This window comes from Conger conger, chromosome 8, assembly GCF_963514075.1.
Source record: "Conger conger chromosome 8, fConCon1.1, whole genome shotgun sequence".
Classification (NCBI taxonomy): Eukaryota; Metazoa; Chordata; class Actinopteri; order Anguilliformes; family Congridae; genus Conger; species Conger conger.
The window spans coordinates 20,231,540-20,257,927 of record NC_083767.1 but is presented as its reverse complement, the minus strand read 5'-3'; the positions used below and the strand labels follow the sequence as shown (position 1 = coordinate 20,257,927).

General features: G+C 38.5%; 1 protein-coding gene across 1 annotated transcript; it reads left to right on the top strand.

The window, feature by feature from the left end:
- The first annotated feature begins 661 nt into the window (after positions 1-661).
- On the top strand, positions 662-23,598 carry slc7a11 (solute carrier family 7 member 11). The gene is made up of 12 exons (XM_061251582.1): positions 662-1,146; positions 10,922-11,048; positions 11,275-11,390; positions 12,793-12,918; positions 13,234-13,333; positions 13,657-13,701; positions 15,582-15,705; positions 17,641-17,744; positions 18,466-18,562; positions 19,969-20,118; positions 20,585-20,762; positions 23,068-23,598. Exons 1-12 carry the CDS (start codon positions 861-863, stop codon positions 23,121-23,123), a joined length of 1,509 nt encoding a protein of 502 aa, XP_061107566.1. The 5' UTR covers positions 662-860; the 3' UTR covers positions 23,124-23,598.
- The last annotated feature ends 2,790 nt before the right edge of the window (positions 23,599-26,388 follow it).

The following is a 26,388-nucleotide window of genomic DNA, read 5'->3' as shown; positions in this document are numbered from 1 at the left end:
TATGTTAGAAAGGCTAAATCAATAAACAATGAAGGAAAGGAGAAATAAAGAGATGCATGACACTCAATTAAATAGTAAGTACAATTTAACCGCTTCCAAAATGTTTGTGGCTTGTAAGATCTATCAAGACTTAAAAAAAACATGCTGTCCTGCCAAAAACAGTCTGCATGCCAGGAACTTTCTGTGCGCCAAAACTCGGAATTCAAATGAGCTATAGCATTCATTGCTATGGTGATGTAGCATTACCCTCCGAATGCCAAGAGTTGAATGGGCCTTCATTTGGGTTACATTTTGCTGTAATGAAACCATACGAAACTTACAAAACAATAGTGTATATGGTGATAACAACGTCAAATGTATGTAAATGAACTTTTTAATATAGTTAGCCAACTGTTTTTGCCCTCCTTATAGTGGTAATTAATTTTGCTTTAACTTTTTTGTTTTATATTACCATGGGAGCTTGTAAGTCAAAGAAGGACATTTGAATAATATGTAATGCCCTGTGTCAAAAAGGTACACCGTGCACTATGGCCACAGTGCACATGGCTTATGCAAACTTCCCAAAGTTGCATCATCACTCTGAGTTCATATGCAGAGGGCTGTCATTCATTGTTGTGGCCACAAAGAGGAGGACTGTGCATACTCATGTGGTTGAGGGAGAAAGAGAGAGAGTGATAAAGAGAGAGAGAGAGAGAGAGAGAGAGAGAGATGCAGCATGGAGAGCAGGTATTTAATTGGCAATAAGTACATTTTATAGTAAGCTCTAGGGACAAAACCTCTTCACACAGCAGTCTGAGGGGTGACAGAAAGCGTGCAAGCCAGCAGCTACTCAAGGAAAGTTTGGTCACACATGTGCAAACATGTCCCACAGGTCTGCTGCTACTACTGATGCCTCCGTTAAAGGCAAGGGCTCTTCCGAAAACGGGTCTGATGGGCACATCCCAAACAAGAATCTGAATGGCCTGGCTCCCCAGGAGAAAGTGGAGCTGAAGAAGAAAGTCACCCTGTTACGAGGAATCTCAATCATTATCGGGACCATTATCGGAGCCGGGATTTTCATATCACCAAAAGGAATTCTGAAGCACTCAGGCAGTGTGGGAATGTCCCTGGTCATTTGGTCTGTCTGCGGAGTCCTTTCCCTGTTTGGTAAGAGTAAAGCTGTTCAATGTACTTTGTGTAATCAGCCTCAGTGTGAAACCGGGTTCTGCAGAGTACCCAAAATCATGAGCGGAGCAACACTGTTTAAATTGACATTTCCCCCCTTTGAGCAGGGTCTGAAACACATGCTTTGATTTTTGCTGGGGCTGTAGACCATAATCGCTTTCATGGACCTCTTTCTACTCTCTTTGTCTGTACCATTAAATTCTACCCTAAACACTAAGTACATTTTTTTTAATATAGCTACAAGTTTAAAGGGAGAACACTGAATGATGCTTCCGTGCTTCCATATAAGGAAATGTTCATATTGTGCATTCTCACTTTGGAATTTTCTAAAAATAAAAATCATTATTGCTAGTTATTTTGCTTGCATTGCATGTACGGGGCAGTGTATTGCAATGGTATGGAAATGGGCTTGTAACCGAAAAGTGGTCAGTTCAGTTCCCCGATAGATCACTGCCGACATTCCCTTGAGTAAGATACTTAACCTGCCTCAGAGCTACATTATTAAATGGATCCTATGCAAAATCGGGTAAGTCACTGTGGATAGGAATGCTAATTGAATGCCTGCATTTTATAGAGGCATCAGTGGTCCTGATTGTAGAACAGGTATGTTCATAGACTCTCACTAATACAGTCCACAATGCCCACTTGTCATGTGCTACAGTATATGAATGATGCTGAAAGTTAGAACCATTATTACATGCTTCATAACATTTTATACTATGACCACTGCTGTAATTAACTGATACATTTCCAGCATCACAGTGGAGTTCATAGACAAAACACAGTTCTATGATGGGTTGCTTTAACTACCTTTTAGCCTTTTAAATTTACATTTCAGTGGTCATTTACAGCATTTACTTTTTTTAATAAGGAAGCGAAATGGCTCACTTTGTCTTGGCAGCCAGACTGACCAATACTGGCAGTGGGATTACTCAACTAAATTTCAATTTTATTTTCCAAACAAATAAATCCCTCCCTGTGTATTACTGGTAGTTGGCCCTGTTCTGTTTGCCTTGTGATAACATGCAGCAGTCTTGATTGTGGTGCTACTGGAAACATTTGCATCATTTGCAATTCATATGAAGAGCTCTGCAGAGAGTTGGGCCTCACTTAGGCAAACGATGATAAAGAAGCTGATTAGTTCTGAGAGTACTTATAGGGCACTTAGGGGTGTTTTCATAATTTCTGAAAAATGGCAATTATTTCAACGTGCAGTTATCGCAGCAGCATGGGGGAGCATTATTTAAGATTTATTCAGTACATAATTTGGTAGGAAATTAGTTGTCAGTGTTTTTTTTGCAGAGGAAATGTGTAGAAAGACATACCAAGCAAGCATTAAGTTACTGCAGTAGCCCACAAAAAATGAATTTACAAATGGTTCATATGTTTTTAGATTGCATTACATTTATTTAGCAGATGATTTTATCCATAGTGACATACCGAAGGTCATTAGAACAACTACAGAACAGGTCGGATGAGGTACAATTCACACAAGTGAACTATAAGTTAGTTAATCCTTTCCACTTTGCCTCCCTAGAGGGCAATTTCCACCTATTTTGTACTAGTTCCATAAGTGTCAATATTTCTATATATAACTATGTACTGCATACACATGGTTGGAGACTTAAATTAAAAAGGCTTGTACCATTCAGTTATTTGAGACCGAACAAATTTATGTCAGAGCATGTACATACAATGTACAAAAAAGATACACTAAAATACAAAATAATTACAAAATGTCATTTTTATAGTTTAACACTGAATATCTCAATTTCTATGTCAAGGACCAACCCAGAACTACTTTATATTTGTGCACAAACTTGATGTCAACTTGTGGTAAATATATCGACAGTCTCTCCAAATACAAAACATCTGCATAGCTTCATATCTATTTGCAAAACAAACTTACGTATATTTCTACAAAAAACTGAAATATGTCAGCCAGACATATACAATGAGCTAACAAAAAAACTATGCGTTTATTCATGCAACATTGTACATTTTTGTTCTTATATTGGAACATGATTTTTTGATGCAGGGAAGTGGTATCAAGGATTGTTAGAATATGCCTTTTATTGTCTGAGTCTGTGGTGAAGTGATGAGCATGGCTAGGGGGAGGCTGGAGTTACAAATAAGAGGCTGATAAGCATCTAAACTGCTGTTCTTGCCGAGAGTCTTAACAATTGCCATCTTGTGGTTTTATTACATTGCAGTTTTTATTATGTTAGAATAGCCTCCTAATTAAAATATTTGGGACAAAACAATGCAAAATAAAATGGTAATATTTTCAATTCAAAGCGACTTAGTCCCCAGTGTTAGGGAAATTGCCCTTTTTACATATCACAGGTGAGCACCGTCTGATGGAACAGATCCACAGTAAAACAACGATATACTTGAGTTTAACTTTATTTATTTGCAAAGAAATAACAAAGTGAGAGCTTACCAGCTCTCTGATTTGAATCAGAATAAGACTTTTCAGTACAATGACTCGGAAGGGGAGGCTTTTGTCATGGTGGGAGGTAATACCCGTGGTGATCGCCAGAGGGCCTAGGATCATTGGTAACACCTGTTCCTCGTTTGCACCAGGGGAATTGCCTCCCAGCAGAGTATTTAAGGCCAGTTCTGGCTGGCCTTCAGTGCTTCTGTGTTACCGTTCGCCCTAGCACAAAGGTACAAGGTAGACTTTATACGAGTCAGGTACTGTGCAGGTGTGTGTGTGTCTAAGCCATACAATTAAAAGATTAAAAAAAGAACAAAGATAAGGAAGGCGCTCAGTTTAGTTGTTGGGCTCACCGACTCCTTCCCTAAGGGTTTTCATTTTTGTTTTGGGCTTGTGTGAGCCGGTGGTAGAGGGACGTTGTCCCCGGTATATGTATTTTAGTTTGTGTTTTGAGGCTGCGCCTCATGGGTTTTTTGTTTCATGCCTAGCGGTTTTTTGCTAGGTTGTACTTTTATTCCTGAACTCCCCGTTTATTTGTATCTGTGCTCGCCTTTAAGCACAAATAGTGATTCGATTATTCGCCCTGTTTTGTGAGGGTTGTTTTATTTTTCTTCAGCCGTTTTTGGGCTTGTTTTCTGTTTCCTTATTAAGATTCGCCTTCGGGTTAGTTTTTGTTCCTCCCTTTCTTCTGGGAGTAGATATTGTTTTCTGTTCCTGAATATCCCTGTAAACCAAGCCCAGCATTCAGGGGCGAACCCTAGCGCGTTCGCTCAGTAGGGTTCTTCCTCTGGTCGCTCCTGGCTCTCCGCTCTACCCCCCCCTTATAGCTTTACCAAAACAAAAAGAAATGACGTTGGCCACTAAGATTTATCAGTATTTTGTCTTCGGTTTACCCCTTGTTGACCTTGCTGTAAGACCAGAATGTGCTAGCTGCCCCCTTCTCGGAGAAGCAGAGTCATTAATGTCACAGGCTGTCTGCTGGGGTGTGAGAGACCGAGACAGACTCCTAGTAAGCACTTAATTCAGAAATTGGTCTAATTCTAATAAAGATTAAAAATAAAATGTGATTTTTAATCTCGTGATTGTCTTCATGGTAACACGCATTGTCAAATAAGAATCAAATAAGAAAATTCATTACACCAGTAAAGTATAAGAAGATGCATTTGACCCATCCATTTGTCTCCTGCATTTGCGCAGGGGGAACAATGTGTGGTTACTGGCCCAACAGCTGTACAAATCTCATTGTGGCTACAACAGGGCTTGAATAACCAACCTTCCAGGTCCCAGACATGTACCTTAGCCACTAGATTACCACCCCCCATTATGGAGCGAAAGGCCAGCTATTCAGGCATGTTTGACAAAGAGCCATTCAGTTGTGTCACATAGTAATGCAAAGTAAGAAATGTTTAACAATTCATGACTAATGTGATACCACCCCCGAAAAGAAGGTGGGCAATTGGAGCCGTATTACACTAATTCCGGAAAACCTCAGTTAAACAATAAAGGTTAAGCACACAGGTTCTAGATTTAAACAGTGAGCCACATGAATCTGCTAGCGCTGCCACAAAATAATGTTTAGGGCGAAACATCTGCCTTATCCTTGTCTTCCATTGTATTCATAGAGACAGCAGAAATTGCCAATCCAACCTATGTAATATGCATGGTTATCAATGGTAATAAAAATAGTTAATTTGAGTTGATATGAATGAATCAGGGTGCATCACTCCCTCAGGTAATATAATGAGCATAAACCTGTGCGTTTCCCACCCCCTGCGCATTTCCCACCTGCGGCACACACCTTGATCTGTGCACCCCTTGCTTGACTTTGGAAAATGGCAAGATTCAGTAGCCACGCCAAGTACGCTGCGTACCTCACAAGGTCACCTCACAAGTGTGGCATGTCAATTTGTGGGATGTGTTTGACATGTTGATGGGATGGGGTATTTGACAACAACTTCAATCGATGGACCTTAATCAACGGATTAGTAAACTAGATAGGCACAGCCACAAGCATCTGTATCAGCTAAAAAAGGGAAAAAGGAGAGAAAAAAGAACTTCCACTGTGTTTGAATGTCTGTTACTGTACTCAATTTAAAATATATATTTAGTGTAAATCTTATAAAAACAAACTTGGGTTGCCTTTTAGATGACAAGGATTATGGCTGCAGCCTAAAGGGTTCATAATAGTAACTATTTTATTTTGGGTATGTCATGATCAGGCTCATGTCCAAAAAAGGGGGCACTATGGAAGGGGCTAAAAGAGTAGTTGAAAGGTTCAATATTGTGTCCTTGTTTGCTCCTTCCACCCCAGCAAGACCACTCCGGTGTGCCAGCTCTGGTCGCCTTGTGGTCCCCTCATTACAAGCACCAGGTGGTCGAGCTGCAGGTTCACGGCTGTTCTCTGTTCTGGTTCCCCAGTGGTGGTTTAACCTGCCTACCACTGTCACATCAGTAGATTCCATCCCCCTATATTTCGATGCAGACAGTATCTTAGTCCTCCCTCGTGCTCCCCCCCCCCCCCCCCCATATCCCTTTTCTACCCTATATTTTTAAAAAACATAACTGCTCTACATGCATGTTTTGCTCTTCATGGATCTAATGCTTTTCACTTGTTGAGGACTATATGCACTTGTAAGTGACTTCGGATTAAAATCTAAATGACTAAAATGTAAATGTATCAAGTGTCCTGCATGGTAAGCCACCTCCCTTAGGGCAATAGCACCATGATCACTCAAAGCCAGTGGTCTGGCACTGTCACACTTGGCAGGAAAGACACTGTTTGTCCCCTGGTATGAAATAGCTAGAAAATAACATGAGGTCCTCATTACCAGCAATAATAAAAAAGCTCATTAAATAATAATTTAAAAAATATATTATAAAAATAAGATCCATCCATGAGAGCTTTTTACATATTTTGTTATTGTAACATCAGTGGACTACAGAGTACTATTCAAGTGTAATGAATGGTAAGGTGCTGCATTTGCTGGTGCAATCATGGTTACAATTCCTGAAAATAGGAATGGAACGGTGTCATTAGTAGGAACCTATTGGAATGCTCATTGATGCATCATTGCAAGCATGGACAGTCCAAACTTAGTGGCCAGCGTGCTTATGGATGATAATTGCATATACAGTATTATGAAAACAATCAAACATACAGACACACTTATCAGCAGGAAGTTTCATTTCCTGTAATTTTAGCATAAATGCTTATGCTTTTAAAAATGTTCAGCTTGCAGATAAACTTTTTTAGTTTTACAAGTGCTTTAATGTCAACAGTTTCAGTAAATATCTTTTAATATGCATGCAGCGCAATGTAGTTATTATAATTTTTTTTTCTAGTGCCAGTATATTTGTCAACTTGTGGATATGTGATTTCAAATGAGCAAATTTCCATTATGTAGTGTGTTTTCATTCTGCAGGGTGTGCAAGGAAGAACCTCCCAGTATCGGAGATAAGCTTGTGCACCAGATGAGACTGGGGCAAAGAATGGTTAAGGATGTGCATAATGTATCACCCAAAGAAAAAAAGCTCTGGGGGGGGGGCATGCCTGTAGTCATTAGCCAAACATATATGAGGACATTGTTGTGATTCCAAATGTATCAAAAGCTAAAGAAAATTTTGTATTTATGCAATAATACATGAGAAGGCCTTCAGCCTTGTGCCTGCGAACGCAGCACAGCTGTGACAATGTCTTATCACAATTATACAACTTTTTAAAACAACATGTTTATATATTTAAAAAAGGAAAATTAAAGAAAGATACTTCCAAACTTTTATTATGCCGTTTTAACAGAACACTTCTGTGTTGCTAGGTTGAAAGTCTTGCTAGGAACGTAAACAAAGCGGTTTGGTTTTGTCAAGTTAGGAGTGATTTATCATGTGATAATGTCACTCCTTTGAATGTCTTTCAGCCAATCACAATGCACATTCAGAACTCTAATTATGAATATACTGTATCCTCAAGAAAAGCAACCCAAAAATAAATAAAACTTTATTAAATGCAAGTTTTCAACAGTCCTTGATGGAGTACACTTGATATTCCACATTTTCTAAAAGAAAAATGCTTGTGGATAACATATGTAGATCAGTGTGAATGTGCTTCTCATTCTAACCCCCTCAAACTCCACCCTCTTTACTTATCTTATCTTAGGGCTCAATAACTAAACTTAGTGCTCAAGCAGTTGGGCTTAGTCAGGCTTGGCACTCATTTCTAGCTCAATGCAAACCTTAAATGTACCCAATCAGCCTGATATTTGTTCTTTTGTGAAATTCATGATAGCAGAAAAATCTATATCATGTAAAAAAAAAAAAAAACAGAATTATTGTTGTCATCATATTGGAATTCAGTCTTCAGGACTAAGGCACTAGTTAGGCACACCGATTACACAGCAAGTCAAGTTGCTCTTATGCAGGTATATTTAGAAATGCTTGACGCCTTCAACAAAACCATTTTCAGGGTTTTTCTGTCACAAAGAACCATACTAGGCACTTTAAAGTTTTCACAAAGTGATGCACAGCTTGTTTCCTATTGCCTCACCACAGAGCTTCTCTTTCATAGTGAGGATAAGGGCTCTGACAATCAAGTGCATGAAAATCTCAACAGGGAGTCATCCGGGGGAAAAAAGGTGAAGTGGATCTGCACAGCTCTTTTCCCTGCTGTGCCCACCGTCAGAAGGCAGGTTATTATATTGCGTGAGCAAGCCAAGCTCCAGGGTGCAACCTCACAATGCGTCCCCACTTTGCGGAAGAAAAAAACAACACAGACGTGTCGCAACATTCTCCACAGACGACAGGCCGCAGCACTACAGAGCCCGGGCTTCTGTCCTTTCAACCGCTCGGCAGGTGGGGAGAAAGAAGCGATGCTCTTTGCTTTGGTTTAGCCTACCTCTAAATTGACCCAAATTGAAATTCTGCTGACAGGCTGCTTGCTTAAACTGGCAGAGACGCTGTTGTCCGCAAGACCCTGCCACGACTGCCAGTCAATGGCCTCACAAAGTCCGAGATTGTTTTGATTCGATTTCAGATTTGTCGTGGCATGAGGGCCCCCCTCGTGTTCCATCCTATCTGGGTTTTGAGATTAATCTGGGGGTGGTCTCGACCCTTACGGCTAGACTGATGCCGATGAGATAGCAGGGGCGAGCCTGAACGGACTGAGCTTTAATGCCAAAACTAACAGATCAAAAATTCTTTAGCCTTATTCTCGGGGGCGAAAATTCCAGTTCAGTCTTGTTTAGTGGACATATGAGCTTAAACTAAGTTACGTCCTTGTTCCCTTTAGAAACATGTCAGCTAGTTGAGTTAGGAAAAGGAAAAGCATTGTTTTCCTGCTTGAAAGATATTACAGCTCAAGGAGGTTTCAGGGAATTCAGGTCCCTGTAAGATGCTGTACAGTATGTCACTGGGCCCCATAAACAATATGTTGACGACACTGATGTTATCCTGTTCTATCCACGGTTTAAACAGAGCTGAAATGTCTGGTTCCGGAAGTGAAAATGGCATTCATAGATGCCATTGTGAATTTGCTCTGGGTATGATTATGTATTAACCGTAAAAGGTAGACTTACCATGAGCTTGTATTGTTGGCAGGCAGTGGCTTTAGAACTAATAGCGACATATTAGCAAACTAGCTAGCTCAATAACATAGCTCCTAGATTTTATTAAAAAAAAAAAATAAAAAAAAAAAGCAAAAAATAAAAATATATATATATATATATATTTCTGTTCAAATTTGAAGGGGGGGGGGGCACAGGGCAGGACGCAGACGCAGCAGTCTTTTGGGAATGGCGGATGAGTTATGTCAGCTAGCAAATAATGAAGTCACTGTGCTTACTGCATAGCCTATGCAAGACGATGGACACTGCTTATTACATGCAGTGACTTAGAGATAAACAACGCAATTACTTAACCTTATGGGAAAAAACTCATTGGCCAATACAATGCCTATTTGAAACTTAGCTAGTTAGAATTCATAAGCATTCATGTGACATTTGTAAACATAGCGCTTGTTGGAAATCAAGCTAAACAACGTTACAAGGCAATGAAGCTTGCAAAGGTTAGCTTTAAAGTTTAAATGCAATGGTTGTGTAGCTTTGCTAGTAAACAATCAACATAACTGAACGTTAAGAACTACAGTATAAAAGTATATAATATAAAACACTACAAAGTACAGTGCACATTCAAAGAAAGCACTGAAGAGAAAATGTAATTAGCATACAATGTACACGATTGCAAATGGCTCAGACTTGGAAGTGAGTGGAAAGCGATTTGATGACACAATTCTTTATGGGATAAGTAGTTAATTCCCTCTTAAAAACGTGAAGTACACAGTGTTGTAACTTTTGCTCTAAATTCCTTTTTATAATGTCATCATGCATCTCATAGCTGGATGACCCAGTTCACAGCTTAAAGGAGCACTGTCACACTTTTTTTAGTTGAGCTTATTTTGATTAAGTGCGTAAATGATGTGTTATGTAACACAACAGATGGATAATGAATGATGCGTCTTTCGACATAATATGAACAATTCATGCCTGGCTATGAACAATCCTATAGAAGTAACAACCATTTAATACGAGATATTGTTTCAACCACCTGTTGATGACTATGATGTAGAGTTCATAGCTATTCAAATACCAAATAGATCAATTGAGTTTTGCTGGTAACACTTTGCTGGTAAGCACAGATGTGCTTTTACAGTGAAATTCATCAATCGCTGAATTTAAATAAATACAGAATACGATAAAGAATTATCCACTGCTGAAGGAGGCAGGTGAGCTTCCCTTGTAGCCGGAGTCCTGTCCAGTGCTTCCACTGTCTCTGCTCTGAAGCACTAGTAGCTGAGCTCTCGAGCCATTGATGGGGAATGCACTTCCATCACTGCTCACTGTAGTGCTCACAGAGATTGTCAGTCCATCCTCACAGTCTTAGAAATGTCCACTGCCTCTGAGTCTGCTCGTTTGCATTCAACCAAAGCTCCAGTCCAGTTGCAAAGATAAAGGTCAGGACAATCAGAATTAACACTGAAACCGGCTGTGTTGGTATCCAACTGGAGGACATGAAGCTTGTTCGCTCAGGTGATGGTCGACCAAGAAAGAAGTAGTTTACATTACTACAGTTGATAGCTCTCAGTAAATTAAAATCTGAAGTTCACATTTCTGTAGCACCAATTCTTTCCTGATAATCCTTTTGCAATCACATCACTCATTTAATTTCATTTCATTGGTGTTACAGTGTTACAAACACAAATAAATCTGCAATAGTATTTCTTGATTTTGTTAATATACAAGCAATGTTTACTTCTCATTTGTTTTATAGGGGCCTTGTCTTATGCAGAACTTGGGACATCTATTAAGAAATCTGGTGGTCACTACACCTATATCCGTGAAGCCTTTGGTCCACAAATGGCATTTATGAGTGTGTGGGCAGAGGTGATGGCAATAAGGTAAGCAACCCCATCTAAATAGATTTTAAAAGTAACTATAAAACTGCATTTTGGCTTGCACTTTGTATAATAATGTAATGTGCCGAATGAGTTAACTTTGTAATGGATATTTTTCTAAAACATTTTTTTGTTTAATTGTTTTAGATCAGGAATTAAAATATAGACTGTTGTGTCAAAGTGAGCCAAGCCAAAGAGACAAAGTGAATGCTAACATTTTTTTGTCCAGGCCTTCTGCAACAGCAGTCATATCCCTGGCGTTTGGACGTTACATTTTGGAACCCATATTCATGCCATGTGATGTACCCGAGCTTGCAGTGAAACTAATCACAGCCATTGGAATAAGTAAGAAACAAATTTGTTCAAGTTTATCCACTGAAAGAAACAAAAGTAATCAATAGCTGGTTTTGTCTTATGCTCCTGGAAGGTCAGTTGACCAAAGCTTTTAAATTATTATGCAAATACTTAAATTATTATGCAATCAACAGTATTTAGTAATGTTCAATGAAGAGAAAATATGTCAAAATAATGTGAACATGCTTTGTCAGTAATTATTCATTTATGCACAGTTTATCATTCTCTCTTGACTTATATTCAGTCTTGACTGAATTGTTCATACTGATCTGTTCTTAACCTTGAAAGTGATATCAGCAGTAAATGATACTGCATTTTACATTTGCCAATCCCTTTGGATGAAAACACTCATTAAAATATTCTGAGGTATAAAATGTAGACATGCTGTCATTTTCAGACTGAAGGACAAACTGTAATTCAGAACCATGTGTTGACCAAGTGTTGACCTATCTCTTGGGATAAAATTACCAGGGACTTTTGGATGGCTTGGCTGGCTAAAGCATGGATCTGTTGTGTGGCATATCCAATCGTTTGCTATTGAATGTCAACCATGCCAGTGCTGGCTGGCTATCAACATTGGCTGTAGTGTTGTCTAGGGGGACAGGGTTTAGAGTTTTATTTGATGAAAACGAAATGAGTTCTAAAGGAGTTTTTAGAGTTCTGCAATGAACATCCCATGTATTATGGCCTGTACCAACTCTGCCCAAGCCTAAAAGGTACGCAAGCTTGGTATTCGTCCACTGACCAGAGCCTTTGGCCTCCATTTCACTTCTTTTAACATTTCACCGGAGAGTGGTCGTGTGTTACATTACACATCATTCAAATGTGACAAAGTACAATAATACTGAATTTTGAATGATATGAAATTGAAATGTGTGTGTTTAGAATTCCTATTGGATTTATTTTAACATGTGAATGTGGGCCATAACCGGTCTGATAATATCCAATTCCATTTGCTTTTTTTCTGTTTACACATTCATTGTACGTATCTGATCTGTGCCCCATGTGAGCATATTATCAGAAAAACAGGTCACTTTTACGAGATGGTGTAAATGTAGCTGACTGAGGTGGTAACTTTTGAGCGTACCCTTACGGACGGAGAGTGGGTCTGAAACCCAAAAGGGGGTTTTGGGAGCTCTGAAAGAAATAGCACAGGTCTGTGATTTAATGAGTAGGTCTGATCTCAGGGGTTATTAAGTCATACTGAGTTTCAATGTCATCTCTAGGTTACTCACCTGTGGACATGCACAGTATAATGATGATTTAAAAACTCCCTGTAATCTTTTGAACAATCTGCACATGCACTTGGGAATTGTATTTGTCTCCATACATGCACGTGTACAGTATGCACACTATATATTTACTAATCATCCTGACTGACTCATGTTTGCAGCTGCGATTATGTCCCTGAACAGCTTGAGTGTAAGCTGGACAGCACGGCTCCAGATCCTTCTGACCATCAGCAAGCTAGTAGCTATTTCCCTCATAATTGTACCTGGGATGTTCCAGCTCTTCAAAGGTAAATGATGCAGCAAAAAGTCATAGTATTTATTCATTGTTTAAGTATGAGCTTAGCTGTCTACCTACAACCACAACCTGGCTATAATAATGCCAAATGAATGCACTGTCATATCTTTTATACATAAAGAGCATGTATTTTCCAAGCATTACTCGCTTTTACCTAAGATGGCTTCTAAATTCTATGGCTAGCTAGTTTACCCTTAATGTTGTCATTCAAAATAATATTGAGTTTTTTTCTCTGACAAAGAATTGTAATGGTTCTGCTAATTGCTTGTTCTACAATACATATATTTCCCTCCTTATTTCAATACAGGTGAAACTCAGAACTTTGAAAATGCCTTCAGTGTTGAAAATATTAAAATTACAAGCCTTCCTCTTGCCTTTTACTCTGGAATGTATGCCTATGCTGGATGGTAGGTACAAATGTGTGACCAAAGAAAAATATAATTAAAGAAGCTGAAAGCAGCGACCATTGTCAATGGTGATGATCAATGCCACTGAAATGCAGACAATTGAACGCAATTTTTTTTTGTCCTATCATTATTGCATTTTGTCTTCAAACTGATTAGTTTCAGAATCCAATTGCAAAATCTTACAAGTCATGTCAAGGACAATGTGTCACTTCTTTTCAGTTATTTGTCATGTATTTTACTGCATCAAGGCTACCACCTTGCACCCAGCATACTGCAGATTTATCCATGAATCAACTGAGATCATCATACTTTCTCCGTTTCAGGTTTTATTTGAATTTTGTCATTGAAGAAGTGGACAATCCAAAAAGGTATGTACTAACAATAATGCCTACTCCGTGCCAAGGCATAAAATCGTAACTTTGACAAACAAATAAATTCAAGATTAATTTTACAGTAATTGAGTTACATTTAAAAACATTTATTTTAGCTTGCATTGATGTGCAAACCCAATATATACAGCCCAAGCAGCTTGTGACCTCACTTGGAAGAGAGAAGTGTATTAAATGGTGAACAGAATAACAGAGATTTATCAATCGGGCAAAATTACAATAACAAAAGGTTAGCAAAATATCAGGAGGAGAAAATATTTGCACAAGTTCATGCAAAAGCTAACACAAACCAGATGCTATTTACATTTCTCTAGTCTGTGCCAGTTACAGTTTTCTACCTGAACTGTGACTGTTATTTATTCATAAACAAAGCATGACCTTTTTATATCTGCATTAATGGGAGGTTGCCTTCATATTTTTGGCCTGCTTCTTCTAAAATTGATGAAAGTTAAATATGTACGAAGCAACAAAATCCACACTATACACAACACAACATAAGAAGTTGATATATAGTATACTGTTTTTATTCATCAAACTTATAACTGCTTAATCATGAGCGCACATACTGCATGTGTGTTGTGTGTGAGTCTACAATTAGATATATGTTAGCATGCAGAAATTTTACTACTGTCCAAATACTTACGGACTGCACCGTATATATGCATAGCCAAAAAATGTCTGTAGTGACAGGGCTTATTTGACCATGTCAGGGTTGAATGGGTCAGGGTTGTCCAGGGTTACAGTGGCAGTAGTTCCTCTTTAATGTGAACTGCAACTAAGTTTTATTTATTCATTACCGCAAGTTGTGCTGAAACACAGGAAATCTTGTAAACTGCATGTGCTGCACAAGCACAAATAAATTGCCTCATGGCAGTGAGATGGAATTCCAGTGGGATACATCGTATCAATTCCTGTATAAATAATTTCTTATCGCTCTTTGTTTTTTTTTACATGTTTTTGATTTTTCTATTCAAATCGGTTTTTTTTCGGATGTGAGCCATTGATGATCTTTCCCTCTTAGATTATGCCTTCTTACTCAATCAAGAACTAGATTATCACATGGTTTATCTCTACTGAACAACTGTGTCTGTGAAGGAAAATCACATATCCTGTCTAATATATGTATAAAAATGACTAACTACTAAATTGAGATGAATATGCATTTGTGGATGCCTTGAATAGTTTATATGTATATATTAATATTTGAAGTGACAAATATTGAAACTTAATTACTTAACACAAGGCTAAAACTTTTACCAGGAACTTTCCGGGGAATGACAATATCCATCCAGGATATTGGATATTTCCACATCTTTCATATGTCTGGTTGTTTTTCCCATTCCATAGCATGTATAGCCAAACAAATAGCTGAGTAGTATGCTCATAATGCCTATCCACCCCATTTAGCTTTTTTTGAAACCCAAAATATGGTCATTCAAATTAAAACTGAAAAACATTATTAACCTTAAGTACAGTATGTATGAGCCTATGCATCAGATTGTGGTCTCTTTAACCTCAAGAAAATGTCTAATAACATGCATGGAATGGCCACCAGGATTTAATGCAACAATGGGAGTATGAGTTGCTGAATTTATTAACTGATCAGACAATTGCAATGACATAACGGTGAATTGGTCTTTCATTTCTGCGCCCACTCCCCACGATCCCAGTTTTTCTGCTTCTGATCTTTGTATACATTTATTTGTCCTGTTACCATGAACTTTACTTTACAGTAGCACTAGGAAGCATATACGGATTATATTCATGACCATTTCTGTGACTGTTCTGGAAAATAAGCAAACAGCAAATAATCATTAGCAAAGATGCAGTTCTGATGTGTTCCATACTTTCATTAACAGGACTGTTCCTCTGGCCATCTGCATCTCCATGGCGATTGTCACTATTGCCTATGTGCTGACTAATGTGGCCTATTACACTGTAATGACAGCTGAGGAATTGCTTGCTTCAGAATCAGTTGCTGTGGTAAGTTCTATAAATATGCAGTGATCATTGGTCATTGAGAAATCTGCACATTTATTTAGGTATTTTCATTTTTTACACAAGAGTTATTGGAAACTGTCATATTGCCACATTTTGTATGTCACAATAAAGATGCTGGTAATACTGACACGTTGATATACACTCAGTAAGCACTTTATTAGGTATTTATTCAACTTATCTTTTAGAGTTAGTGGTCTTCTGGTCTGTAGCCTATCCACTTAAGAGGTTTGACAAGTTGTGTGTTCAGTGATGCTCTTTTGCATACCACTGCTGTAATGTGTGGTTATTTGCATTACTGTCACCTTCCTGTCAGCTTTGACTAGTCTGGCCCTTCTCCTCTGACCTCTCCCATTAACAAGGTGTTTTTGCCCACAGAACTGCTGCTCATTAGATGTTTTTTGTTTTTCACACCATTCTCTGTAAACTCTAGAGACTGTTGTGTTTGAAAATCCCAAGAGATCAGCAATTTCTCAGATTTTGAAACCACCATGTCTGGCACGGTCAAAGTAACCTCTTGACCTCTTGCATGCTTCATGCCTTGAGTTGATACCACGTGATTGGTTGATTAAATATTTGAGTTAACAAGCTGGTCGCAAACTGAAGACACACCTCTTCAAGCTGCCCCTCCCTACCTCCATGTAAGACTTAACAGTTGTCTTTACTTTTGTTATTACTATAGGATTCTTATGCTAGTTTTGTTTGGCTAGGTAAGCTGCTTATTCATATATTTGCGTGGTGTGGTATAAATAAATACATTTTAAAAATCAGATTATAAAATAGGCCCTAATCCTTGTCTTCGTTGTACTGTTAGCTGTTGAAATTGTACTTCTCTCTCAGGTCTTTCAGCACACTTATCCCGGGTTATGGGTATGCACTTTGAACTTTGTTGTATGTCGCTCTGGATAAGAGCGTCTGCCAAATGCCATTTATGTAATGTAATGTGTACAGGTCTACCAAATAAAGTGCTCAGTGAATGTATTTATCAAATGGCTTAATCATGCCAGTAGACATCTATTCTATACCAATGTGTCAGGCAAATGTTGGGAGCTTAAGCCTTTTTAGTTTCCCTTCTGACTTTCTCTTCTATTAAAATGGCTGGAAACCCAAGGGGAGGGGGTGGAAGACACTCCAGATTCGAAGCGCTTTAATACGAAAATTTAACACGGAAGTGCTCCAGTGCGGGCGGCTTGTAGCGTAGTGGTTAAGGTACGTGACTGGGAGCCACAACGTCGGTGGTTCGAATCCCGGTCTAGCCACAATAAAAATGATCCGCACAGCCTTTGGGCCCTTGAGCAAGGCCCTTAACCCCACATTGCTCCCCGGGCGCTGCACTGTGGCTGCCCACTGCTCCTAATAACTAGGATGGGTCAAATGCAGAGGCCAAATTACCCCACAGGGTTCAATAAAAAAGGTATGGTATATCCATGCCACTATGGGGAATCACACAACAGAATAAAGTTGTGAGAAGATTGGGCATTCACACTTATCAAAGCAAATCCTATTCTGTCAATTTAATTAAAATATATAGAAGAAAAAATTGCAACAAATATTTACTTGTTTATGTTTGCGCAATTCAGAAGAATTTGTACTCAAGAAAAAAGTATAGTAATGGCAGCTGTTCTCGAAAAAAAAACAAAAAAAAACTGTCTTTAGTCCATCTATACTCTCAGAAATAAAGTATCAGTGGAGGTTCATATTTCTTCAAGGATCAAATACCCTGTACAGTAATGTTCTCTTTGGGGACAAATTAATACATTTTCCAAGCAACAAGCATTTCTACCTTTTTAGCAATGTACCTCTATTTCTGAGAGTATACAATAACTGCTGTATGCAGTTACGTCATTGTCACAGTTCAGGACACAAAGCACAATGAGTATGAGGTCATTCAGCTGAAATTAATTTTCGTTTTTCTGACAGACCTTTGCAGATAAATTAATGGGGAACTTTTCACGGGTGGTCCCAATATTCGTGGCCTTATCCTGCCTTGGATCAATGAACGGTGGCCTCTTTGCAGTTTCCAGGTGCGCTTCCATAATTTCATCTACAGCACTAGACTGTTAATCAGTATTATAGTATACATGTAATAAACAGACCTGGGTTCAAATTGTATTTTGTATTTGTTTCGGATTCAAAGACTTCTGCATTTGAGTAAGCTTGCATGGTGTATCGGAACAAATTAAATGGTGCCAAAAGTATAAACCGTATAAACCATACCCATCTGCTCCTCCTGACGGGCTCAAATGCACCAGGCAAGATCAATAGACCACAGAGAGGTGTTTTAATGAAAAACAAATACTATTTGAACCCTGGTCTGAGGGTACATTTCCCTTCCATTGTATTGGGTCCACCCATACCCTTAAGTAACTTTTCTCATCCCACATTAAAAGCATATTCTGCATTCTCTTCTGTCTTTCAAGACGACAATGCTTCCTTCATAAGAGTGTCTACTTGAAACATGCTTGATAAATCTAATCAAACATCCTCCCTGGATATAATATTGCAATACTTCATACTACTGTGATATTAGGGATTTAAACATTTGAATCTGTAATTCTGTACAAATATACGGATTCTGAGTAATTCTGGATGAATTAGGTTCAATTATTGCTTGCTGTGTGTGTGTGTGTGTGTGTTTTATTCACAGTTTTATTCACTGAGCTTAGTTTTGATCAAATGGGCATTTCACAGCTCTGTGCAGAGTCTGATTCCTCCCTCCTTCCCTAAATAACTCTTTTCCATTAGGTTATTTTACGTGGCCTCACGAGAAGGTCACCTTCCTGACATCCTCTCCATGATCCACATCCGTCGACATACACCGCTTCCCGCCGTATTTGTCCTGGCAAGTAGCAAAAACAAGTGAAACCTCAATTAACTTCCATAGTAATGTTTTTTTTTTGTATGTCATCAGTATACACTCCAATAATACATTAACAATGAACGTGCAATTTGAGGACTGGAAATTTTAGTGATCAATCTCTTACTGGTGAATTGTACAATTCAGCATTTTTGACAGTTCAAGCTAATACACACACAAGGGCTGCTTAATGCCTGGATCAGTCTCTGTATTTTAATGGTGCAAGCACAACTGGGCGGGTTCTATGTCTGTGATAAGGTAGAACCTCATTAGGTCAAATGCTGCGTTCCATGCAGTCAGGGCAGAATTTCCCAGCTGAAATTTCCAACTTCCGACCTCAACCGTAAACAGAAAATAAACATGGCTGACCATGAAAAACTGGTGGTGTTGATGTGGCAAGTGTATAATCACATGAACTGTCCGCATACTGCACTGACCCAACCACAGAATATGCCACTCATCAACAGTGCTCCTGTCGAGGTACATTGGTAGCTAAACGAGTCAGTAAATGGTATATTTCCGAATGTTTACATGTTTTTTGTATTTTCTATATTTTCACAAATAACTTTTGTGCACTTTCAGAGATAATTTGCCCTAACCAGCTAACTAATACCATTGGTAACATATTTTGACATCATTTTACATGCAGAACAGGTTTCATTATATAACTTTTATTTGAAGGTCATGCAGGAAAAAATGTTTTGCATTGCCTTTTAGTTGATGGTTTACCATTTATGAAGTACACCGGCATGGTTGCTGCAACTGTTGTGTGATGTCAGTAGATGGCGTAGATGGATTTGATGGATGGCGTAGATGGATTTGCCCCAAGTTTACAAGTAGGAACTCTGAGTGGTGTTACTTTTTCTCATAGGAGGTTGGAAAATCAGGAGTTGTCTCATTGATGAACCATTGGCAACTACAACTACAAAATGATTATAGACAAATTTTTTTGTCCACTGTAGTAATTATGAGCTTAAATTGAACTACAAAGCCCATCATATCAATATACTTTTAAAAAGATTTTTTTTTTTTTGTTTTGTGGAAACAGAACAGAATTTCATTTATAAAAAATATCTACCATGGAACAGCCAACTGGGTGCATGTGCTCTATCCAAACCAATACTCTCCAAATATCATAAAATATCATAAAACTGCATCTAGCATCTTGCCCATTTTAGCTGTTTGGGCTGTGGACTTTTATTAAAAATTTAGTTCCTGGCTATCACTAGAACATGACTCTTGTTAGAGACTCTAATGGAAGCTTTACAGAATTCATGCAAACTATAAATAGGATAAACCATAATTATTTTAGCCTCTGATAAACTTGTGCAAAAAGAAGTCATGACAAAAGTTATTTGAATTGAACCGGGTTTTCTGTTTCCTCTTTACAGCATCCACTGTCAATGATAATACTGTTCTTTGGAGACATCTACAGCCTGTTGAACTTTTTGAGCTTTGTGCGCTGGCTCAACATTGGTATCGCAGTTTCCGGGCTCATTTACCTACGTTACACACGCCCCAAAATGCCCCGTCCCTTTAAGGTATTTACAGGTTTGATTTATTTAATTTACCTACCTTGATATACATAATTGTATAAAAGTATATTTTCAGTACTTGCATCTATTCAAGTATGATAAAAGTAATTGAGTCCCTAATAGGAAGTAAAAATAATAATAATTCCGTACCATCCAAAAAAATCATATTTTGCCATCTACCGTATACCATGATCCATGTGAATGCAGCATAATACTTATATCATTTCCACTTAAGGACACATGCTGATTGAATCCCAGCCTTCATATTAGAAAGACGATAAACTATAAACCATTTTGCAGGGCCATGCCATTTGTTTTATTTTTATTTGATTATGTGTGTCATACAAGGAAAGTGCTGTCCATCAGTAGTCCTCAATCACGTTTTGCTCCATGCGGTATTAGAGCTGTGTTTTTGTCAATAGAAGTTGTGTTTTAGAGTTTTAATGGAATTTTTCCTTTCCTTTTTCACAAGGCTCCTCTGTTCATGCCAGTCCTGTTTTCCTTCACCTGCTTCTTCATGGTGTTCCTTTCTCTATATTCGGACCCATTCAACACTGGGATTGGGTTTGCCATCTTCTTGACTGGTATTCCAGCTTACTACATCTTCATTGTGTTCAACGCAAAGCCAAAATGGTTACAGAAACTCTGCGGTAAGATAAACATTTCTAAGTAGCAAAACCAGGTGTCGCTGTGTTTGCAGAAATTAATACCGTCATGGTGGTCAAGCCTGATGCCATTGGGTGTCAGTTAGTAAAAAAAACCCTGGCATTCTAGTGTCAGAGTACTACAGCCAATACAGGCGGGTGACAAATTAAAGGAAAAAACAACTTTAGTTATTTATAGTGTCTTAGTAATTTATAGATAGGGCTCTAGAACTCTACTGGAGGGATGGACCATCATTCTTCCAAAAGATTGTCCCTTATTTGGTGTTTTGACAAATTTGCAGTGACTTCTCCCTCTTTGGGGAAAAGTGTACCCAAACCATGCCAGGAAAATCCCCCCCACAGCATATCCGAGCCAACAGACTGTAGGGGTCAAGCATTCAAGTCTGTACTGTTCTTTTGATGTACACCAGACATGCACTCACCCACTTATTGAGAAGTGAAGGATGAATCCTCTGATGACTCATATAGACCACTGTCTAAGGTGTTTGCACCACTGAACTCTCAAATGGATTTATGCACTGCAACTCTACGATAATATCTCTCTATGTAGTGGTCCAGTCCATAATGATCCCTCTTTCAAAGTCACTTAGACCTTTTCCAAAAATCAAAGTCAACTGGGCCTGTTCAGCATTTTCATACATGCCACAGAGCAGGACGGGATGTTAATTGCATAATTGTATCTTGCAGTACACCTGTATGGAAGCATCTGCATTTGTTATGTTTCTCCACTCATTTATTCATTTTTTCCCTTTAATGTCACCTGTCTGTACTGTATATATAGACGTGGCTAAAAGTGTTGGTACCCCTACATTTGAATCAAATAATGGACCATTCATCCTGAAAAGTGTTGACATTTAGAGATCTTTTCCATACATTAATGTTTTTGGTTTGCAGTGGAACAAAACAACAAAGATGTGAAAAGAATTGTCTTGCCTTAAAAGTTATTTTTAAAAATTGGATTTAGTGATGCCTCGAGCAGACCATTTTATTTTAATTAGTGTCTTCAATCTCATAATCACTCTTTCAGCCAGTTTAAATGGAGAAAAGCACTCACTCTGCTGTTCTGTGTCACTGTGTGCCACACTCCACATGGCAAGAAGGTAATAGCCAAGAATGGTCAACGAAAAAGCTACAAGACAATCTCCGAAGGGCTTGATATTCTTATGACAATATTATTAAGAAATGTGAGGTTTATGGCACTGTAGCTTACATCCCTGGACGTGGCTGCAAGAGGAAATTTGACACAAGATTGAAATGGAAGATTGTTTGAATGGTGGAGCAGGAATCAAAACCGATCCAAGGAGACCTTCAAGCTAAAGGTGCAAGAGTTTAAAGTTGCACCATCTGTCACTGTCTGAATGAAAATGAGCTATATGGTAGAAGACCCAGGAAGACCCCACTTCTAAGAGAGAAACACAAAAAAGCCATACTAGAGTTTTCCAAAATGCATGTTGACAAGCCACAGTCCTTCTGGGAGAATGACCTTTGGACAGACAAAACTAAATGAGAGCTGTTTGGTAAATCACACCAACTCGATATTCAAAGCTTTCAAAGAAAAGAGCACCATCCCTACCATGAAACATGGAGGGAGGCTCAATGATCTTTCAGGGTTTCTTTGCTGCCTCTGGCACTGGGTGCCTTGAATCTGTACAGGGCACAGTGAAATCAGAAGACTATCAAGGCATTTTGGAGTGAAACCCAAACCAGTCTCAGGAAGCTGTGTCAGTCGCAGGCCATGGGCCCTCCAGCAGGATAATGACCAGAAGCAAACCCAAAGAAGCACCCAAGAATGGATAAGCCGAAAGCATTGGACCATTCTGAAGTCCTGATCTCAATCATATTGAACATCTGTGGAAAGAGCTGAAAGTCACGGGAGAAGAGACCCATCAAACCTGAGAGAACTGGAACAGTTTGCTCAAGAAGAGTGGGCCAAACTACCAAACGAGAAGTGTAGAAATCTCATTCAGAGCTACGGAAAGCACTTAATTGCAGTTATTGACTGTGCTCCAAAGCATTAGTTTATGGGTCCCAATATTTTTGTTCATGCCATTTATCATTTAAGATAACATATTAAATCAAAAGCAAAGTTTCTGTTCTATTAAATGTGAAAAGTGGAATGTCTAAAAAGTGGAAGGGTGCCAATACTTTTGGCCATGTCTCTATATATACAAAAAACATTATTTATATATATATATACACATATATATAATTGATTTATTTCACTGTTCAGCACACTGGAAATATATTTTGTGTGCATTAGCTAATAACCCAGTTTTCTGTCTGATTACAGCTTCAGTAAGCAGGTCCATGCAAATCCTCCTGGAGGTCGTCCCATCTGAACATTAAAGCAGTGGTGAAAATTAGTTACTCAATGCAAAGTAGTCCTATTGTTGTTTGACTAAATGTCATATACAAGTCAGAAAAACATTGTTTCCCTAAGATTTAATGGTGTGACGCATCATATTTGATGTCAGCGGGTACTATTTCCAATGCAGTATTTGCCAAAAAATAATTAACTGAGACTGATTCATAAAAAGAGACTTGTTTTGACCTTGTTTTGAAAGTGTCAAAGTACATTTTTATGTTTCAGGCATGTACTCAAATAAACATACGTTTACACAACACACAATCAGATTCTTTAATAAAATGTCACATTTGTTTGCACTGATTATAATGCTGTTTTTTCTTTATTGCATTTTTTAATATTCAAGAAAACTGAACATGAACTGAACTGTTACAAATTGGGGAAAGAGTAGATGTGAATTTGTTGTACATATTTTTACTGTCCTTCAATATGGCAAATAAAGGAAATTAACAGAAACTGTGGTCATGTTTAAATAATTTGTCACTTGGCAGCTGAATGTTAAAAGCCATTTATATGCCTGAATAAAACAATGAAATAAACACACACACACGTGCACAGGCGTATACACAAACACACAGGATTCAACATTTTGCAATACATCAGTTATTTTACATGAATTAAAATGATCATGAAATTATTTCTTAAGTGCTACTTTATCATCCACATAAATGTACTGCTCACTGACCTCCACCGGCTACTTGTTATGGCTCACATCAAATAAAAAAATTTGGTGCTTGCATACCAAGTAGTTTAAGGATCAGCCCCTGCATACATCCAAACACTAATCAGACCCTATACAGACCCCTCCGTTTCGCTACTTCTGGACGCCTGGTGCCTCCCCCTCATCGCACCTGCAGTTCTTGGTCACGACTGCTGTCTGTTCTGGCCCGACGGTGGTGGAATGATCTTCCTGTGGACGTGAGAACAGCAGAATCTCTGATCACTTTCAAGCGCATACTGAAAACTAGCCTCTTCAGGCGGCATCTTTCCCTCCCTACCTCACTGCTAAAATTAGGCATGTAAGCTATGTGTATAGTATAGGTTATAATTGCACTTGTGTGTAATTATTTTAGTAGACACGCCCCTGACCATTTATGGAACTAAATTAAAATATTACCCAATACTTTTACATTCAGCTGGACTGAAAAGTAAACATTTTAAGCAAAATGACATAATGCATGAGGAACTCATTTCATGCACATGTTCAGATAAATCATCCTACCCTTTTAGTTGGAAAATTTAGTTAGATCTTGCTTTATATTGCTACACCTATATAAAGTTAATGGAAGGCAAATGTATAATTCCTTCTCAGATTTAAATTGAAGAGTTAGAATGGTGGCAACTTCAGGACAGTATTAAAATGTAAGTTCTGAAATAAGTTATTCATGATACTGTACACCTCCTCTATGATTCTGTATATTTCAATGGAGAATACTTTGAATATGCAACAGTGATGATTGGCAGCTTTGTATTTTTGACCCATGACCCTGAGAGTTGCCTTTCAATTCCCCTATCATAATAAGGAGAATATGCAGCTTACTTTATGTATCATAAACGTCATAGCCAAAATTGAGCTTGGGATGTCAGTAACATTTATAAGGGTGTCGGCAAGCTCGACCTCTCGTAAGATAGAAATCTTGAAGGGCTGTCTGGGGCACACTATTCATTCAAAGCTGGTTGATTTTTAATGTCAGAGAAAATGACTGAAAAGTTAGAATAGTTCCACTTCCAATAGTTGGCAGGATACAGTGTACTTTGTCAGTCTTTGTACTGTAGTTTCTTTTCTCTGTCTATACTGTCTATATGTACTGCCAGGGATCCAGGGGCAGTACATAGTACAATGAATTCAACATAGTACCAGGATATTTATCTGATAATCTAGGAAGTTGAGACTTGGTCAGAGTTGGATTTGATGACTCCAAACATACATCAAAATCCACACAGAAATGGTTCAAAGGCCTGTGGTGTGAACTGAAGAGGGCAGTCCATAAGTCCCACCAAATGTGTTCTCTAACCTTATTGCACTTTATAGGAAAAGACCCATGGTTGTCATCTTTGCCAGGGGCATTTGTACAAAGTATTAAACCAGGGGTGCCAATAATTGTGAAACCTGTTTTGCGGGGAATTTTAGTTTTTTTTATGTAAGACTTGGTTGATGGTTGATTCTACTGAATCATTAATAAAGCACACTACTTTACAGATGTTGGAAAATAAAGTTTATATAAAAAATCTTAATATTTTTTTAGTTTACAGTATTATTGCGCATATTTATCAAGGGTGGCAATAATTCTGGACCTGCCTGTATAGAGGTACATCTAAAAAAAAATTGAATATTGTGGAAAAGTTAATTTTTTTCCATAATTGAATTCAAAAAGCGAAACTTTCATATATTCTAGATTCATTATGGCTTACAGCTCATGAATCAAAAATCTAGTATCTCAAAATATTAGCAATCAAAAAAATGATTTATAATTCAGAAATGCCGACCTTCTGAAAAGTATGTTCATTTATGCACTCAATACTTGGTCGGGGCTCCTTTTGCACAAATTACTGCATCAATGTGGCGTGGCATGGAGGCAATCAGCCTGTGGCACTGCTGAGGTGTTATGGAAGCCCAGGTTGCTTTGATAGCGACCTTCAGCTCATCTGTAGTTTGTGGGTCTGGTGTCTTCCTCTTGACAATAGATTCTCTATGGGGTTCAGGTCAGGCGAGCTGGCCAATCAAGCACAGTAAGACCATGGTCAGCAAACCAGTTACTAGTAGTTTTGGCACTAGGGCAGATGCCAAGTCCTGTTGGAAAAGGAAATCGGAATCTCCATAAGGTTGTCAGCAGACGGAAGCATGAAGTGGATTCTGTGCCTCTCCACTCTTCCTCCAGACTCTGAGACCTTTATTTCCAAATGAAATGCAAAATTTACTTTCATCTGAAAAGGACTTTGGACCACTGAACAACGCTTCAGTTCTTTGTCTCCTTAACCCAGGTAAGAAGCTTCTGTAGTTGTCTCTGGTTCAGGAGTGGCTTGACACTAGGAATGCAACACTTGTAGCCCATTTCCTGGACGCAATGAACTCCAGTCTCAGTCCACTCCTTGTGAAGCTCCCCCAAGTTCTTGAATCGGCTTTGCTTGACAATCCTCTCAAGGTTGCAGTCATCCCTGTTGCTTGTGCTACTTTTTCTACCACACTTTTCCCTTCCAGTCAACTTTCCATGAATATGCTTTGATACAGCACTTGGCGAACAGCCA